Here is a 20,280-nt window from a genome sequence, read left to right as displayed (position 1 = left end):
TATCAATAACCTCAGATTTGCAGATGACAGGACTCTTATGGCAGAAAGTGAAGAAGAACTAAAGAGCCTCTTGATGAAAGTGAAAGAGGAGAGTGAAAAACTTGGCTTAAAATTCAACATTCAGAAAACTAAGATCATGGCATCTGGTCCCATCACTTCATGGCAAATAAATGGGGAAACAGTGGAAACAGTGACAGGCTTTATTTATTTATTTATTTTTGGCTCCAACATCACTGCAGATGGTGACTGCAGCCATGAAATTAAAAGACGCTTGCTCCCTTGGAAGAAAAGTTATGATCAACCTAGATAGCATATTAAAAGGCAGAGACATTACTTTGCTGACAAAGGTCCATCTAGTCAAAGCTATGGTTTTTCCAATAGTCATGTATGGATGTGAGCGTTGGACCATAAAGAAGGCAGAGCATCAAATAATTGATGGTTTTGAACTGTTGTTTTGGAGAAGACTCTTTAGTGTCCCTTGGACTGCAAGGAGATTCAACCAGTCCATCCTAAAGGAAAGCAGCGCTGAATATTCATTGGAAGGACTGATGCTTAAGCTGAAACTCCAATACTTTGGCCACCTGATGTGAATAACTGACTCATTTGAAAAGACCCTGATGCTGGGAAAGATTGAAGTAGGGAGGAGAAGGGGACGACAGAGGATGAGATGGTTGGATGGCATCAGCAACTCAATGGACATGAGTTTGTTTAAACTCCAGGAGTTGGTAATGGATAGGGAGGCCTGGTGTGCTATAGTCCATGGGGTCGCAAAGAGTCGGACACAACTGACTGAACCGAATTCAATTAACAAGAAACAAATACTTAGAGAAAATCAGCTGTTGTATCCCTTTGATACCAATGGGAATAAACTACCAATTCTAAAAAAACAACACAAATAGGGCTGAAAAAGGAAAAAGAAAGTGTCTTTATTTCCTAAGAGGATGACTGAAATGATATGATATGCTTAAATGCAATGTATAATTTTATGAAATAGCCTGAAACTTCCCTTCCTTAGTCTCTTTCGAAACCAAATTTTATTAATAAGGAAAAAAATATGGCATGTCTCTAACACTGAGACGATATTTGTAGAGATAATTGCAAATATCCACCTGGTAACCATGTGGTCAACAGATATCTACAAGACATTAAGTATAAGGAACTAAGGAAAACTCAACAAGAAAAAGTCTGAACTGGATATAATGGTGGGTAAGCAGGTCATGGACTTTGAAATATGGCCTTAGTTTATGAGCTGTTTGATTCTGGGCAAATTACCTATAATTCCCTGTGTTTAAATATGACTCACAGGTAAAATATATTGTTTAGTAGATTAAATGAGTGAACACCTGAGGGCTTAGTATTACTTGGAAAATAGTAATGGCGCACTGATTTGTAACTGTTGTGATTATGTTAAAAAGATTAAGTGGTAGAAGAAACTCATTTGCTAGCAATCACCTTTCACATACAAAGAGTGAAATAAAGGCTAGCATTTCAATGTGATGTGGAGTCAGAAAGGAAGAAGTTTCTCCTGCTGACCAAGTCATCAGGATGAGTCTAAAAGTGAAATGCCCTCCACGTGGTTGGCCAAAGGAGAAGCTGAGAACAAGCAAGTAATGGATAAACTGGAAAAGTTACGTGATTTATAAGACCGGTAACCCTGGGGCACATAATGACTCTGGCACCACGAGTGGCAGGAGCTTAGACAATTAAGTTGACTTTTCTTGCCTTGTGGGTTTTTTTTTTTTTTTTTTTGGTATAAGTGTGATGGAAGAATCAGGATTCCTACCTCTGTAGACGATAAGGAGAAAAATACAGCAACACATATAAAGCACTTAGAGAAAGGCCTCTCCAGTTAGAGGAAAGATTATCTGATGTGGATGAATGGTTCAATATCCTTAACTATTATTGTGGCTAAAAAAGCAGAGATCTATGTCTGTATTTAATTGAAGAATGAAAGGGTATGTGGGAAAGAACATAAAGGATACAGCAGTAGAAAAGGGGATTCAGAAATCTGTATTAGAAAGATACAGGCAACTTAATTAAGCTCTGAAAAGTTATTCCAACATAACGAGACAAAAATATAGTCTCCGGTTAAAAAACCAAAAACAGTCCAGCCTTGAAATTATCATACTCTTTCTGTAAATATTCCTAAAAATGCCATATGGAATCCAATTAACTTCATCAAGCAACTATTAGCACCTTCTACAATGTAAAAGCTGAGATACGGTCATGCATAATCCATATAGTCCATGCCCTCTGTGACTGCATGACATATGTGATCTGCACACAGAGAGCTGAATAAGCTAAGTGTGAACCTGTTTTATGAGAGCTCAGAGAATAAAAGCTTCAATTCTTCCTATGAGAAGAGGAGTGGGGAATGAGCTTAAAAGTCTTCTCCAGGGTTTCAACTCAAATGTCTATAAGATGAAACAGTTCTTATAAATAGATAAACTGAATTGTGTGTTAAAAAAAAAAAAATGAGTGGGAACAGTTTGGAAAACTGGACAGTGCATGCCAGCTTAAAGACATTCAAATTCAAAGTTAAGAAAAAAAATTATCATGTATATTAGCAGGATCATCCAAAGCCAGTCTGCAGCCTTTGCCATAACATAGAAGTACTATGTAAGATGTAAGTTGGATTATGAAGTAAGAATATACATCATCAGGTAGAAAAAGGAAACAGGTAAACTGCTAGAGTGGATAAAGTCATTTGCTGAGAGTCAGAGATGAGAGTATTATGCTTGAAATATATACCTAGTGGTGGGTGGTGTGAGAGTGAACAACGAGGCACTGAGGCTGAGATTGGCCTCGATGATAAATGTAATACTAAGAAGTTCAGTCTTTATCTTAAAGGCCTTTAGAATGGCAGGATTAATTTCTATGTATCCTTAACAGCTTCATTTTAAGAGTTCAATGGTTTTTTCGGTCTTTCTTGAAAACATATTTATTACTATCAAAGATTCTAAAGCCATAGCATTAAAGTGTTCTCTGTCACTGTGAAATATCTGATGGTATTTCTATGATGGAAAATATCTAAATTTTAAAATTTCTAAGACCTTCTAAGGTCTTGTCTCTGCTTGTACTAGTCTGTTCTCATAAGTCCTTTTTATTATTGATCATTAGAATTTAGTTTACTCATAGTGATTTTTTAGTCCTGCTACTTTTATTGCTTAGAGAAAACTATTTAAGGAAAATTAATTTTCTCCTTTTCCAGTCCCATTCCATTTTTGTTATCTGCCACCAGTCTTCTTTCAGAAACTTCTCCTTTCTCACAGGATCTGTGTGGCAGAACGCTTAGACTTACTTTGAGTTTGTTACTACTTTTTCATCATTTAGTAAAAAAAAAAAAAAAAATCAAGTCCATCATAAGAGAAATCATGAAGTTCAGTATTTAAACTCCAGAGTATTTTCTGTGATTATTTGCAACAGTGCTCATGGTAACTAATCAGGATCCCTTTGCGACATGGATAGTGTCACTTTCTGCAGTTTCCTTCCTGCCTAGAGAAGCTTTTTAAACTAGCATTGCTGGAATACCACAGGAGCAGTTGCTATTTGAAATGACTATCCTCTGCCACTCCATCAAAAAAATTATGCTTGCGGGTTTTAACATACAGGTAACCAAGTCAAAGATTCATGATGCTCTGGAAGTTGGCTGTGTGGACACTGCCTGTCTAAATCAAGAGGCCAAGATATCTTATCATACATGTGCTGCTGCTGCTGCAGCTAAGTCGCTTCAGTCGTGTCCGACTCTGTGCGACCCCATAGATGGCAGCCCACCAGGCTCCCCCTTCCCTGGGATTCTCCAGGCAAGAACACTGGAGTGGGTTGCCATTTCCTTCTCCATCATACATGTGAGGTTTCTCTAATTCTCGTTTCTATTATTTTGTATATATAAATGTATGTGTTTTTTTTTGTGTGTGTAAGTGTATACACCTGTGTGTATATAGGTATGCATCTGTGTGAATTGCATCTTTGCCAGGAGACTTAGGAAGGCAACATTTCTTGAGTGAGGCCAAACTTCCTGTTTTCTCTCCTGCGGCCAAACTCCATCTGCAAATGTTTCATGTGTGGTTTTCATAATTAAGTTGATTTTGTGCCAAGGAGGGGCACTATGCAACCAGTTTCAATGGCTCTTTGAGGTCTGCAAAGATGTTTGTGTAACAGAACACACAGACAGCCTGCTAAAACCAACCAGAAATCTGATTTCATGATATAAAAGCATTTGCTCAATTAATAATAATTTGCTCAAATTAATAGCAATAATTTATAGTATTTAAGAATCATGCCAAAAAAACCCAACTTCAACATAGCGGCAGATTTTCAAAGACCCCTATTCTTGTTAAAGAGGAGTAAGAAGTTGATTATAGGGTGAGGCTGATCGTACCTCCAACTTCTCAACTATCTTACTTGAACCAAACTCTGTGTTCTCGTCTCTTGATCCGATATACTGTTGCTAAGAACATCAAACAGTAAAAATAAAGCATGGTGTAGTGCTTTGGAATTTGTAAAATACTCAATGAATAAAGAGTAATATTACTATCAGTTTTTGTTAGGGTAAAAATGCTGGAAAAGAGAAATAAAACATTATCTTATTTGGAATTTGCCAGGCCATTGTTTAACATCACTCCTCTAGCATGAGTTAGTCAGGTAAATTTTATTGTTTTTATTCTGACCTATCCATGGTATCCAGCTTTTTATAAAAACAGACCTTATTTCTAGAATCTACTATATTATGCTATAGTATAATATGGGATGTGAATGAAAGTTATAGTATTAAGTCATGTTAGAAGTGGTTTATGATAGATGCTTCTTTTCTTCTTTTATATATTTTCTAAGTATTGGAATTACTTGGGTTACAAAAGACTACTATGAAGTTACATGAACTGTAATTTATATAGCAATAAACAACTGACCAGATATCTTTAATAATCTGTTAGTAATGGCACTTCAGGGGAATTCAGAAAACTGGAAGAAATCAGTTTAGTATTAAAAATGTATGAACACATTTATAGTAGAATCTGAGTGGTGATATAGAGAATGTTAGAATTAAGTACAAAATAATAAATTATACATTAAGAAAAATGCAGATTCATTACTTTTGAGTACATAAAAAATTTCTTCCAATCTATAGGTCTTTGTACATATTTTATTAAATAAAAATTTAAAACTCAAAATAGAACATTTTTGTATGTGACTTGATAATACTAATATGCAGAAGGCATCTTCAAGCAGTAAGAAATGGTCTCTGTAAGCTTGTATGTTTATAATGTTATTTTGTTCAGCATTTTTCCCTATAAATAGTAAAAAGTTTATATTAGCGCAGCCCACAAGAATCTATCAAACAATAATTTATATATATATATATATATATATATATATATATATTTCAAAAGAATGTATTTATGTTTTCTCCAAAGAGAAAACAGCATGAACCATATTTGCTTTTATCTCCCAGGGCTGGGGAGTCAGCTATGCACTCTATCAAATCCTTCCTATTGATAGTATAGACCTCATTTGACCAAAAAATACTCCCTGTATCATTTACAAAGCCAGTTACTCTCCCAGAGTATCAAAAGGTTAGAAAGAGAATATCCAGCGAGAAATCATTCGGTTTTGTGTTTCCCCACAAACACTCTGACTGTGAGGAAAATGCTCTCAGAGGTTCTTACCTGCAGTGTACAACCATGGGACCTGCATCAGGAGGGTTACAGGTTTTGACTCTCCGTAAGAAAGCCAGAAAAGGTGTTGGGTGTTCTGGAACACCATGATCAGGCCAGGCAGTGAACTGGAATTGTCTTACTTCTCTCTTCTCACTTGAACCATTCTGTGAAGTAAGAACAGTGATTGAGATTCTGTGTTCTTAGCCTCAAGTTGTATGATGTGTAATAACATGGGAAAGGTAACATGTAGATGTGTTCTCTTAATTCCTTCCCCTATCCTGTATTCCTTGGGAAGAACTACTCTTTGGAGTTATAACTACAAGCTATTTGTACATGACAAATATTTGCTCAGGAAGACAAAATTCCTAGGTGAGAAGCATTCCATTTCTCAGGTTTAACTATCAGGAGTGCTCCTGTCATATTTTACAGAAAGAACTAGTTCTTCTTCATCCAGTCTTCATTTGCCGAAACTTGCATTCAGAGCAAGAGTTCCATGTTTATTGACAAATCACTAGACAAGGAGAAAAACTGCCGAGCGATAATGGAAGAATCATTTCATTCTTCATTGTTGCCAGTAGAATCAAGATTTAAGTAAAGCCTTGAAATATCTGATTTCTCAAAAGAAGCTTTCTTTAAATAATGGAAAGGGGAAAGAGAGGGGGAAAGAAGCACACCTTGTAAAGTGCAAATGTTCGAACACAATACGTGGCCAGCTCCACTGTATCCAGCAGCGTCACTTGGACCAGCCCGTGGGTCTCTGTGCCTCTGCTGGGCCAATACTGGTCACACTTCACCTAGAAGAAACAAGTGACACATTCAGGGCAGAGCCGCATCAATTTCTCTATTAGCTTTATCTTGAGTTGCTGTTGAAGGAAAACAGCTTTTCTGCATTTCATTTTATGTTGATCTTTTTCTGGCGTGCATTCTTGTTATCCCAATATATGTAAATTACTGCTCTGATGCCAATGTAAACCACATTTTTCAAACTGGTAGGAATACTAAGCAGTAACAGATTCAATTTTGCTGGAGAAAAATAAATTGCAGATTGTCGCCAAGAAGAATAAGGAGAGAGGTATTTGAAACTTCAGAGGACTTGAAAAGAAAACACAAAATTGTTCTACGATAGACGTTAAGAATCGCTTCAGAAAGATTACACTTAGGCACTTAAATGACATGGTGAGATAGTTAGTGTTCATCCATCAAGGTTTAAAAGGCACAAACGATTTCATCTTGAGCTATCTCGAAATATGCTTGTTTAAAAGAAAAGTAGAAATAATTTGTAAATCTGTCAAAGTATAACAAACAACACAGCATTTTTCTTTAATACAAGATAAATGGTATGTATATCAAAAACAAATGAAATATGTAAAGTCTGGGGGAAAAGAGCTGTCTGTTCTTTAAAAAGTCTCCGAGGGTAACCCACTAGCAGTGGCAAAGTTTAAATAATTTAAAACCCATTCATTTTAGATCAATAATCTACAGTGATTATGTGAAGTTGGACAAGAAAAGCACGTAAAAAGTATTTAATGCAATTAATTTAATATGCAACAAAGAATAATTCCAAACCTGCTGTATGCCTCGAATTTATTGAATGTGCCTTTGGGCATTAAAAAGTGTAATGAAAAATAGCAAAGATAACACTATTTTCTAGTAAGACGATACATCAGAATATATTTACCCTTTCCATCTCAGATTAAAAGAAAAAAAAATGGGAGTAGTTCTTAGTTGAAGCCAATTAAAATGCATGTCTCTAGGTAAACAAATCTAGCACTATTTTATATTAGTACATTTTCTACTTGAAAAATACTTGAAAATTATGATCTTTGGATTTAAACAAAAGCAATGAGGCATTATCATAGGTACTTGGATTTTTGGCTCAGTAAATAGAATTACTAGGTAATTATTTGCTTTTATGTTGAATATAAATATTATTACCATTCTGTAAATAACATTGTAATTTTCTGTTTCACAACTAAAGCATTTGCTGCTCAGAGTCTGCCTCTTTCTGTGTAGAGACCAGAACTTGTGAAAAGGGAGAGGGTTAATCCTCTACACAGTTTCCTAGACAAGATGAAAGAAAAGGTCCAGTTACACAGGAAGGCAGAGACTGCGTTCTCAAGGTCTGCTCCTGTGCCTTCATCTCAACTGTGAGACCCACACAAACATTATCTATATCAAGAAAAACGAACAAAAGTGGTTCACCATAAAAATGGAAAATTATATCTTAGTAAGTTGTTTTTAAAGGCTTACATTTATAGATGCACAAAATATTCTTGTTTCATATTTCTATCATATGTTCTAACTTAAAAATAACACAAGGGAAAGATAATTTTTTAAGGAGAATATTGATATAGTAAGACCAGGGTTGGGTACATCTGTGTCTTCTCTGAAAGCAAAGTCGCTCAGTCGTGTCTGACTCTTTGCGACCCCACGGACTGTAGCCTACCACGCTCCTCCATCCATGGTATTTTTCAGGCAAGAGTACTGGAGTGGGTTGCCATAGACATCCATTAAAACCCAAGTTGTACTTGGACAAACTTAGAAAAGGCTACTACCCTCACAGAGCCAATATTACTTAAGTAACCCTAATTCAGATAGAAAAAAAAAAAAAATCACAAAAATGAAGTCAGAGGATCTGTTCTAAACCATGAAATAGATGTCAAGTTGATGTCTTGCTGCAAAAGACAAAAGGAACTGGAGGCCTCTTATTGGAACATTTGAAGGGATGCCAACAATGTACTGAGTTTAGGAATCAACAGAGAAACTCAAAACTCATAATTTAAGAGTTTCAGCTGAATACGAGTCCTTTCAAATCAAAACCAACAGGTTATATCCCAGGAGGACAAATACCACTATGAAGGGTACAAAAACCACAAGTTAATGCAACAAAATGAACTAGAAGTTCAGTACAATTCACCAAACCCAATTCAATGTAATTATGTTTCAAAGCTGGAGAATGGTTATCCTTAGACCTTTTAGTGAGGTAAGACAAAGGAAAACAAGAAAAGAACCATAAGCCAGCCTTTATGTGATCTCTGGAAAAATGACTCCACTATTGAGTGACTTTCCATATACAAATCCACTCCATCCCTAAAATGTAGGAAAACTTAAATTTATAATGATTATTTTAAAGTTTGAGAACTGCAACTATTTTTGGCTTAGTTAGACTCTGACCTCTTTAGGAAAAAAAAAAAATTCCGCAAAACATTACTATAAGGAGTAAATACTGTGAACATTTTTTAGCTCTTTAAATAGTTCTTGTACTCATTTTAAAGAATGTATTCTAGCCTTACTCTTTACTAAAAAAAACCCCTCTAAAATGTTTTAAGTGAAACTGCAAAAACTAGAAGCAACTTTTTAAAAAGTCAATATATTTAAACATCTGTGTTTATTCTCAAGAGACATTTTGCAAGCGGAGTTTATGAAAAAATAAATGTTCTAATGTATGTGCACATTCACATGTACAGTCTCAGCAGTGGGATTAGAAGGGTTGCCTGAGCCCTCTGAACAGCAACACAGGCTTCCCTTCAGTGCAAGGACTGCAACACTTCTTTTCTCCACCTCATTCTCTGAGTAGACTGTATAGCTTTCATCCTGAGGGCTAAATTTAAGGGCTTAGACTTACTGATAAATATTCCTTTAAGCCTTGCATTATTAGCCATACACTAAACAAATAATTTCGCATTGTAAGGTTAGAGAGGGAGTCAGAAGTCTAGTGAGGAAAAAAATGAAACGGATACAGAAAAATAATATAAATTATATATATTTTTTCCTAACCAGCTAATACAAATGGGCTAGCTCTGTTTCCCTCTCTTGAAATGTTTTCTTTGGCAATAACCCTCCCCACTACCAGTTTTTTTTTTTTTTTCCCTGAGAGAAGAATCTCAGAGAATAATCTAGAGAGTTACTACTTCTTAGGTTTCATGCATAGAGCTGAGTGTGAGAGTTAACATGTGCTGTACAGAAGGCTCCCCTTATACAGAAGGTGGGAGTTACAGTACAAATACTGATGTCTGTCTTTTCTTATTTGCTTCTGAAGTGACTACAAGTGGCCTTCAGGACTGATTCATGAAAGGTCAGGCAGTTTCACTGTTTAACCGGTAAGCTGCTTCTCTGTTTCCAGGACCAAAGCCTTGTGGCCTCTTCTATAAAATGGGAATGATTATCTCCTGCATGACAAGTTTATTATAAGGGTTGGAAATCTTATACCTGAAACTCTGAATCCAATGGCCAACACAAATAGGTATCCAGTGGGAATATTTATTATTAGTTAACCATGTTCTCAGCTTTTTGTGTTTGTTGTTATAAACCACTGAAATCATTCTGAATGTGAAAAATTGAATATATTATTAATCCTAGCAGATATGTATTTAGGATTTTCTAGATGGGAGGTGAGGTGTCAGTGGCAATGAAAACACCAAAGTGAAAAACAGTCCTGCCCCCAGTCCATCAGCCGTATTGACTAAATATGTAGGGGTGTTTATATCTCCTGGTTCATCAAATAGGTAGTTGTGACATTCCAAACAGTCCTTTAATGGACCTGGGCCCCAACTTGCTGTGAAGAGAGAATGTACTAGAATCAGAGTAGAAAAGGAGTAAAGTAGAACCAGGCTATGGTTTAGAAACATCACCCTGTAACTCTACTTGAGGCCCAAATTGAAAGAGACAGTTCAGATTCCTGGCTGAATTTAGGGGAGATATTTCTTTTTATTATCACAAAGAGAATCCCTTTATGTGGTAAGCTTTCATTTTTTCCAAAATTATGGAAAGACTGGGTTGACCATAGCTACATGTATGCTGTGGAATTCATTCATTTTCTCCCTTTCATGGCAAATTATTAAAAGTAAGTTGATGGCATGATAGAACATATTTAAATGTATTCAAAAGAGTAACTCATTATTGGAAATATCTCGTAGGATTTGATCCAGCAGGTCTACTGACTGTGCTTTAGGGAAATGCTCTCCTTGTTTCGTTTTTACTTCCACATGGCTTATCTTGGACATGGTTTGGCACATTAAGGGCACTCAACACGTGTAAGCCAACTTTATAATCAACTATACTGTGGTCTAGGTTGGCTTATTTTTAAACAGCCTAAAACTTTATGAAAACAAAACCTCATTTCAATTTAACAAAGCTTTATTGAGCCTGGCAGCATGGCGGAAGGCATCAGAATTCCAAATTTAACAAACCAATACTCCAAAGAGTCCCAGCAATATTGAACCCAAACGCATTTGCCACATAGTATTTGAGAAAGCCTGTCTAGGGTTATTTAGTCAAAGAAAGACTTAGAAGAGACAATAAATGATATTTGGAAATCAGTATTTAGTACGTTTGGGCAAAGGATTCTACTGTAAAGAGGGGACAGTATGTTAACATTAGATAATGCAAATTAATGCTGTTCTTGGGAAAAAGGAAATGTTACCATGACTAAATATACATTTAATAAGAAGAATACAATGAAATAAAGTTTCAGGTAAATATTAGGATATATTTTAGTGGACAGAAAAATTACATGCCAAACTGATTCTGTAGGCTATTATATCTCTTTTGGGGATTTTTTAAAAGACCAGATTTAATACTTGCTTTTCCAAAATCAGGAGAGATAATTCTCAAAGATTCTCTTCTCTTTGAATAATAGTGTCATTCTCCCCATTCAACTAATATTTAGTCATATCTATTTTCAAATGGCAAAACTATCTGGTTTATGAATTTCTTTCATTTTCTCTTTGCTGACCACTATTTAGTGAAGGATCAAAGGCAATGGCGTCCTTGAAATGAGAGTGATATTAAAGCATTTGACTATCAGTACAGTCATAGCTTTTCATAAATAAAACCATAATGTCAAAAAATATTATTCTCTAAATAAACCAAATTTTGCTGCTTATCAGTTCACTGAACCATTCAAACACTTATTAAACCATTTATTAATTTAAAAACTTAATATTCATTTTCTTCTGTTTTTTGATGTGTGCTATAGAATATCTGTGCCTCTCCCCCCCATTCACATTGTTGTTATTCAGTCACTGAGTTGTGTTTGACTCTTTGTGATCCCATAGATTGCAGCATTTCAGGCTTCCCTGACCTTCACTATCTCTGAGTCTGCTGAAACTCATGTCCATTGAGCTTGATGCTATCCAACTATCTCATCCTCTGTCGCCCCCTTCTCCTCCTGCCCTAAATCTTTCCCAGCATCAGGATCTTTTCCAATGAGTTGGCTCTTTGTATCAGGTGGCCAAATTATTGGAGCTTCAGCTTCAGCATCAGTACTTCCAATGAATATTCAGGACTGTTTTCCTTTAGGATTGACTGGTTTGATCTCCTTGCAGTCCAAGGACCTCTCAAGAGTCTTCTCCAGCACCACAATTCAAGAGCATCAATTCTTTGGTGCTCAGCCTTCTTGATGGTCCAACTTTCACATCCATACATGACTTCTGGAAAAACCATAGCTTTGACTATATGGACCTTTGTTGGCAAAGTGATATCTCTGCTTTTTAATATGCTGTCTAGGTTTGTCTTCCAAGGAGCAGACTTTTTAAAATTTCATGGCTGCAGTTACCATCCATAGTAATTTTGGAGCCCAAGAAAATAAAATCTGCCAATATTTGTATTTTCCTCCTATCTATTTGGTATGAAGTAATGGGATTGGATACCATGATCTTAGTTTTTTGACTGTTGAGTTTTGTTTTATTTTACATTTTTCCTGCAGGTTTTTTTTCTACTTTTAAACATGTATTTATTTTCATTGAAGGATAATTACAATATAGTGCTAGTTTAGGACTTAGGGAACTCAAACCAGGGCTCTGTGACAACCTAGAGGGGTGCGATTGGGGTGGGAGGAGACTCAAGAGGAAGGGGACATATGTATACCTATGGCTGATCCATGTTGATATAGGGCAGAATGTTGAGTTTTAAGCCAGCTTTTCACTGTCCTCTTTCACCTTCATCTAGAGGCTCTTTAGTTATATTCGCTTTCTGTCATTAGGGTGGTTGCTGTTGTTCAGTCAGTCAATCATGTCCGCCTCTTTGCAACCCTATGGACTGCAGCACGCCAGGCTTCTCTGTCCTTTACCAACTCCTGGAGCTTGCTCAAACTCATGTCCATTGAGTTGGTGATGCCGTCCAACCATCTCATCCTCTGTCATCCCTGTCTCCTCCTGCCTTCAACCTTGCCTAGCATCAGGGTCTTTTCAAATGAGTCAGTTCTCCGCATCAGGTGGCCAAAGTATTCGAGCTTCGCCATCAGTCCTTCCATGAATAATCAGCATTGATTTCCTTTAGGATTGACTGGTTTGATCTCCTTTCTATTCAAGGTACTCTCAAGCATCTTCTCCAACACCATAATTCAAAAGCATCAATTTTTCTGTGCTCAGCCTTCTTTATGGTCCAAGACTCACATCCATACATGATTACTGGAAAAACCATAGCTTTGACTGGATGGACTTTTGTTGGCAAAGTAATGTCTCTGGTTTTTAATATGCTGTCTAGGTTTGTCATAGTTTCGCTTCACAAGAGCAATCATCTCTTAATTTCATGGTTACAGTCACCATCTGCAGTGATTTTGGAGCCCAAGAATATTAAAGCCTGTCACTGTTTGCATTGGTTCCCCATCTATTCACCATAAAGTGATGGGGCCGGATGCCACAATTTCGTTTTTTGAATGTTGAGTTTTAAGTCAACTTTTTCACTATCCTCTTTCACCTTAATCAAGAGACTCTTTAGTTCTTCACTTTCTGACATAAGGTGGCATCATCTGCATATTTGTGGTTACTGATATTTCTCTCTGCAATCTTGATTCCAGCTTGTGCTTCATCTAGCCTGGCATTTCACCTTATGTACTCTGCGTATAAGTTAAATAAGCAAGGTGATTATATACAGCCTTGACGTACTCCTTTCCCAATTCAGAACCAGTATGTTGTTCCATGTCTGTTTCTGTTGCTTCTTATCTTCCATACAGGTTTCGCAGGAGGTAAAGTGGTCTGGTATTCCCATCTCTTTAAGAATATTCCACAGTTTGTTGTGATCCATAGTCAAAGGTTTTAGCGTAGTAAATGAAAGAGAAGTAGATGTTGTTCTGGAATTGTCTTGCTTTTTCGATGATCCAACAGATTTGGGAATTTGATTCTGGTTCCTCTTCCTTTTCTAAATCCAGCTTGAATATCTGGATGTTCTTGGTTCATGTACTGTTGAAACCTAGCTTGGAGAATTTTGAGCATTACTTGACTAGCGTTTGAGATCAGTGCAATTGTGTGGTAGTTTGAGCATTCTTTGGCATTGCCTTTCTTTGGCCCTGGAATGAAAACTGAGCTTTTCAGTCCTGTGGCCACTGCTGAGTTTTCCAATTTAGGGTGGTATCATCTGCATATCTGAGGTTGTGGATATTTCTCCTGGCACTATGTTGAAATCTGATTCCCTATGTGATCGTATTAGGAAGTGGGGGCTTGAGGAGGCCCTTAGGTCATGAGGATGGAGGCCTGGTAGAATGGAATTAGTGCTTTAGAAGAGAAACTCCTGAGAGCTCTCTCATCTCTGCATCGCACAGACAGTTTTCTATGAAGCAGGAAGCAGCACCTTGGTCTTAAACTGTAAGAAGTTAGTTTCTGTTGTATATAAACCATCCAGTCTATAGCATTCTGTTATAGCGACCTGAACAGGATAAGACAAATGCATCTGATAGGGATTAACAGACAGAGCTGCACTCAGCTTTTCTAATGACTTCTCCCATTATATCTCCACTTTCTAGCACGTTGTTGTAACCTGAGGGAAAATTTATGAAATGTCCTTGTCATGGCCAGGTGGCACTTGCATACCAGGCCTTCCCTCATGACTTGAGTCTCTTTGCCCTCAGCCCCAGTCACTTCTGGCAATGACTGGGTACTCCACACACATTTACTGTCACCTCTGCGCCTGCCTTCGTCTGCCCAGTGGCTGCCTGTGTTCCAGCAGTGCTCCAGTGTCACTGACACTGAGCGATAACCTTACGTAACTTAAAGTTTCAATAAAAAGATAATGTTTGTATACCAGCCAATATGGATACGTTTCAATATAGTAACTCCCAGTAAAACTACAGTGGTGCATACCAGCTGAATGTCTGCCTTGCCTGGGCACAGAGATTAACTCGCACTTCTCAAAATCTTAGAAATAGCCTAGACCAGCCCGGAGCACTGTAAGCATGACTGCAAAGAATCACAAGGGCTTTGCACATTGTCACTGGGAGCAAAGCTGCATCTCTTTCTCATTCCTTAGGTTGTGCTGCCTATAATTCACTTCAGTAGGGATGTTCTGAGCCAGCATCTGTAGTCTTCCATCCTAAATAGAGGAGGTGGGATGGACAAAGAAGGGAGAAATTCCAGGAAGCTAACAGACAGTAAGAAATTGGTGGGATCCTTCCTGTTATCTGACATGGTTGACAAAAGAAAACCAAGAGTGTGGAACTTGCTAGATAAGGACCCAAACATCCTTTAGGCGGCCAACATGAGTATCTTTCTTTTTGTTGCCAGTGTCCTATATACATTAAGTATCCACTGCTTTTTAAAAACAATCCCATACATCATGCAGACTCTAAAGGCAACGATTGTGCTGCAATCACAACAGTTGCTTAAGGAAAAAGCAGTTTCTGTAGCCCTAGATAGGCAGTGCTTCAGGTTATAGTTTGAGAAATTAAATGTTCAAGGCCTCTTGTGCTTCCAGTTCTGTATGGAAGAGGACACAGACCTGGCATTTGGAAGGCATTTGCTCTCTATTAAACTTACCGAACCTTGACAAACCAGAGGGGCCAGGAATTAGTCTGCCACCAGCCAAGGCTGGGCCTTCCAAAACCGATAACGACAATGAAAACAATAACACTGCCATTTATAATCCTCAAAGGGATTCTGCCAACTTTTAACCCAAAAGGACCTCACAATCTGAAAAGTATCTCAAGCTTTTTTCTATAGAAAAACAAGAAAGTGTTTGATCAGAATCTCCTTTCTTGCTGCTTTTTGTCCAGAATTTCCCTCTTAGCTACAGAAGCAAGTGGAATATGTCTCCATCTCACTGTCACTCTCTGTTCGGGTAAATTTACTATAATGGCATTCAAGGAATGGAGAGGACACAGGAAGAGTGAGTGGTCTTTAGGTCTAAAGTGCTCCAGTGGCCAAGCTTCAGGTTTAACTCCCTAAACTATTAGCATAGTGTAGTTAACGCCAGCCTGACCCCCTTCGGCCTTGACATCATCTAACCTCCATTCATTAATACAAACAACCGAATTTACTGGATTATGGATTTTCCCATTCCTGGCCTATCATAAAATAAGTCATGTTGCACAATATGTTTGATCTGCTCTAGCAATGGATGCCATTAACCAGGTTCCCTGGTTATCTATTTGGGAACAGAAAATGGGATTTAGAGAGTTTGGAAACTGAGTACGGACTTCCTCACACCTTTTTTTTTTTAATTTTAATTTTATTTTTAAACTTTACATAATTGTATTAGTTTTGCCAAATATCAAAATGAATCCATCACAGGTATACATGTGCTCCCCTTCCTGAACCCTCCTCCCTCCTCCCTCCCCATACCATCCCTCTGGATTGTCCCAGTGCACTAGCCCCAAGCATCCAGTATCGTGCATTGAACCTGGACTGGCATCTCGTTTCATACATTATATTTTACATGTTTCAATGCCATTCTCCCAAATCTTCCCACCCTCTCCCTCTCCCACAGAGTCCATAAGACTGTTCCATACATCACTGTCTCTTTTGCTGTCTCGTACACAGGGTTATTGTTATCATCTTTCTAAATTCCATATATATGCGTTAGTATACTGTATTGGTGTTTTTCCTTCTGGCTTACTTCACTCTGTATAATAGGCTCCAGTTTCATCCACCTCATTAGAACTGATTCAAATGAATTCTTTTTAATGGCTGAGTAATACTCCATTGTGTATATGTACCACAGCTTTCTTATCCATTCATCTGCTGATGGACATCTAGGTTGCTTCCATGTCCTGGCTATTATAAACAGTGCTGCAATGAACACTGGGGTACACGTGTCTCTTTCCCTTCTGGTTTCCTCAGTGTGTATGCCCAGCAGTGGGATTGCTGGATCATAAGGCAGTTCTATTTCCAGTTTTTTAAGGAATCTCCACACTGTTCTTCATAGTGGCTGTACTAGTTTGCATTAAGGAGGCAAGAATATACAGTGGATTAAAGACAATCTCTTTAACAAGTGGTGCTGGGAAAACTGGTCAACCACTTGTAAAAGAATGAAACTAGAACACTTTCTAACACCATACACAAAAATAAACTCAAAATGGATTAAAGATCTAAACATAAGACCAGAAACTATAAAACTCCTAGAGGAGAACATAGGCAAAACACTCTCTGACATACATCACAGCAGGATCCTCTATGACCCACCTCCAAGAATACTGGAAAGAAAAGCAAAAATAAACAAATGGGACCTAATTAACCTTAAAAGCTTCTGCACATCAAAGGAAACTATCAGCAAGGTGAAAAGACAGCCTTCAGAATGGGAGAAAATAATAGCAAATGAAGCAACTGACAAACAACTAATCTCAAAAATATACAAGCAACTCCTACAGCTCAACTCCAGAAAAATAAATGACCAAATCAAAAAATGGGCCAAAGAACTAAATAGACATTTCTCCAAAGAAGACATACAGATGGCTAACAAACACATGAAAAGATGTTCAACATCACTCATTATCAGAGAAATGCAAATCAAGACCACTATGAGGTACCATTTCACACCAGTCAGAATGGCTGCGATTCAAAAGTCTACAAATAATAATGTTGGAGAGGGTGTGGAGAATAGGGAACCCTCTTACACTGTTGGTGGGAATGCAAACTCACATCTTATTCTATGCTTTTACCACTAACAAATGTGGCCCACGTTGGATGATGACAATTCCAATCAGTGCCCACGTTAGGGTGTGTCAAAATTTTTCTCACATCCTTGACATTTATAGCACTAAGTCCCACTACAACACTGACTCTTTAAGTGAATCAACTCCCACTATAAAGCTTGTAAGACATGAAGCAACAGTAAGTGTCACCTATGGGAACTGACTGAAGGCAGGCTGGGAGGACAAGTGAAAGACAAATACTCCTTAACCTCACTGAATCCATTTCACCTTCTAACACTAATCAGGGTTGCTCAAGAATTTGTCAATGAGAGGCCTACATGGTCCCTTCTGTACCTCAAGATGGGAAACAAAGTAGAAGAGAAATAGCCAAAAGCAGAGAGATAAAGGGGGAATAAAGTGAGCAATCACCCACCAAATAATAGAGCTTCCGGGCCAGGAATGGTCTTTGAGAATCCTCCCTTGGAGACCCCCATTCTTCAACCTAGGCGTGCCAGCCATGCATCCCAGCTGCCCACAAATAACACCCTTGTAGTGGAAATCCCAGCTGTATACATTTTACTCTCCTCCCAGTGCTTCATTTTTTCCGAACTCTTTCTTCCCTCCGTGTGGTTACCCAGACCAATTCATGTGCTTATTGGCATGTTATGAAACATGGAAACAATTAAAGACCACATTCTGGGGCACAAGAATAAGCTGCTGCAGAATCAGTGAACTACGCAGAACTTGAGACGATTTGGCAAAAAAAGATGGAAACTGTGGAATAAAACCCACTAACCATATCTCCTGTCACACAGTATACAAGTCTTTAAATTTATTTGTGCATTTTTAGGCAGCAATCAAACTTCAACTTCAAAATCTCTAGTTTTTAGCTTTATACATATACATATATATATATATATATTTTTTTTTTTAATATATCCTAATGAAACTCATAGAAAATATTCAGCTTACACATTTTCTCCTCAGGCTTGATATATGAATGTACACACCGTGCAAACAGTCTCCTGATTTAAGTTTGGGACTCTTGCAAGGCCACGTTTAAGGGAGACTGATGGCATTTGAAAAATCAAAGAACTGAAGTTTTCAAATGGCCACCGTAAGCCCTAAGCCCTACCTCACACTTGGAAGCCTTCGTCAGTCTTCCAAATACGAATAATGGTCAATTCTCTAACAAAAGATCAGGGAAATGTCTAACATATGCAAGAGTAAATTTTTTCTTGAGTGAACTGTTCTAATTCAGCAACGGTTACAAGCCCTGCTGCTGTGTCAACCACAGAGAGGAGTTGGGAATGAGCCTTGGCACAGTAGAGGGCTAGAAAAAACAGGAGGTTGGTTCTGAGAAGAGGATCCCCTATTATCACAAATAAATAAGAAAGGGAAGGGGAATGAAAATCTGAACCAAAAGGAAATGTGCTATCAAAACTATATTTAGTGGTAATTATTACTACACGTAACTCATGTTCATAATAATACTATTTTCACATTGTATTGCTTCAAGATAAGTGAAAGTAGCCGCCAGAAGGTTCTATGGTAGACTTTTTACAGGCAGATTAACACACTTCCTGTGTCAGGGTCTCCATTCTGGAGATTCTGTCAAAGGCAAATGCAAAGGGACCCCATGTTCTGAGCTACACTCTCCTGTTGACTAGGATGCATGGCTGTGCAACCCTGGGCTGGGGACAGGGGGCAAAACTGACTATGCGGAGTGACTCTTGTGTTTGTTAGGATTCACCAACAACCACAGAGAAACAGACTCATTTCATTTGGGATCAAAACTTGATTTATTTGGAAGCCAGCTTTAGGGGAAACCAAAGCTATAATGGTAAGGCTTCTAACTTCTCTATTTCAACCAAAATATAATAGAGTAGACTCACTGAGACACCTTGTCACATTCTTTATCTAAGGTAATATCCACATTACGTTTCCATGTAATCCAGAAAGGAGACTTTGAGGTGTCCAGCAGCTTGCGTAATGTCACATAGCTAGTGTGCACTAAAGTTGGGCTCTAAACCCAGACATGTGACTGCAAGGCACCCCTGCTTGGAACCCTGTCAGGTTGCTTCCTCTGATGGTGGTGTCCCCAGGCAATTCCGTGCAGTATCATGCAATCTTTTCTTCCTATTCTTCTCTCTTTCCCACTTCAGTTAACAGGTACTCCTGATTATTTGTAATGCACAGAAGTGTTTACACACACACACATGCCTTTTTTTTAATAAGCCAGGGGATGAATTTTATTTTAGGAACCCAAGCCTTCATCAAAATAATGAAATTTTAAGCTTTAGCCCTTGGAGAAGTGATTTGTTTAAGCTGCCTGGACCTCTTCCCTTTATGAAAGAGACTACAGCAGTTTCTAAATAAAGCCAAGTAGTTAATATGACTGCTTTGAAGTTGGCTGCTGGGAACTGAGAATTCAGTGAGTTGCAGGTCAGCCCACATAACCCTAAAAGTTCCCCAAGTATGGAGCTATATATTTCAGCAACAACTAACCAATGTTTAAAACACTGTTTGTATAGCAAAATTTAACCTATGTTCTTGTTTTGAAAATCCAGGAATGCTTTCCCCTTGCTTCCTGGGACTTTAGGGGAAAGAGCAAGTGTACAGGGGAAAATTGAGGTGGGAGGATGTGAGGGAGGAAGATGAAGAGCAGGTGAGATAATTTGGGGGTTCAGTGCTTTGTTAGATCTCTCCAGGGCATTTGGTCATTTATTTTCAAGTGTTCTAGACTGAGGAACAAAGGCTTTGGGGCTTTGGGGGTGAGAG

General features: G+C 37.9%; 1 protein-coding gene and 1 long non-coding RNA gene across 46 annotated transcripts in view; one reads left to right on the top strand and one right to left on the bottom strand.

The window, feature by feature from the left end:
* PTPRD (protein tyrosine phosphatase, receptor type D) overlaps positions 1-20,280 on the bottom strand; it is a 2,534,232-nt gene that overhangs the window by 43,406 nt on the left and 2,470,546 nt on the right. For all 44 annotated transcript variants that reach the window (XM_027549289.1, XM_027549255.1, XM_027549273.1 and 41 more), the window contains 2 exons: positions 6,332-6,451; positions 5,667-5,821 (listed from right to left, as the gene is read on the bottom strand). In XM_027549289.1, coding sequence (XP_027405090.1) covers positions 5,667-5,821; positions 6,332-6,451 — 275 coding nt within the window. The remainder of the gene's footprint in view (positions 1-5,666; positions 5,822-6,331; positions 6,452-20,280) is intronic.
* LOC113897041 overlaps positions 1-20,280 on the top strand; it is an 876,355-nt gene that overhangs the window by 744,773 nt on the left and 111,302 nt on the right. The gene's annotated exons all lie outside the window — the stretch shown is intronic.

The sequence above is a fragment of the Bos indicus x Bos taurus genome, chromosome 8 (assembly GCF_003369695.1).
Source record: "Bos indicus x Bos taurus breed Angus x Brahman F1 hybrid chromosome 8, Bos_hybrid_MaternalHap_v2.0, whole genome shotgun sequence".
NCBI classification, from domain to species: Eukaryota; Metazoa; Chordata; class Mammalia; order Artiodactyla; family Bovidae; genus Bos; species Bos indicus x Bos taurus.
Note: the sequence above shows the minus strand (reverse complement) of the source record. Positions and strands in the feature narration are given on the sequence as shown.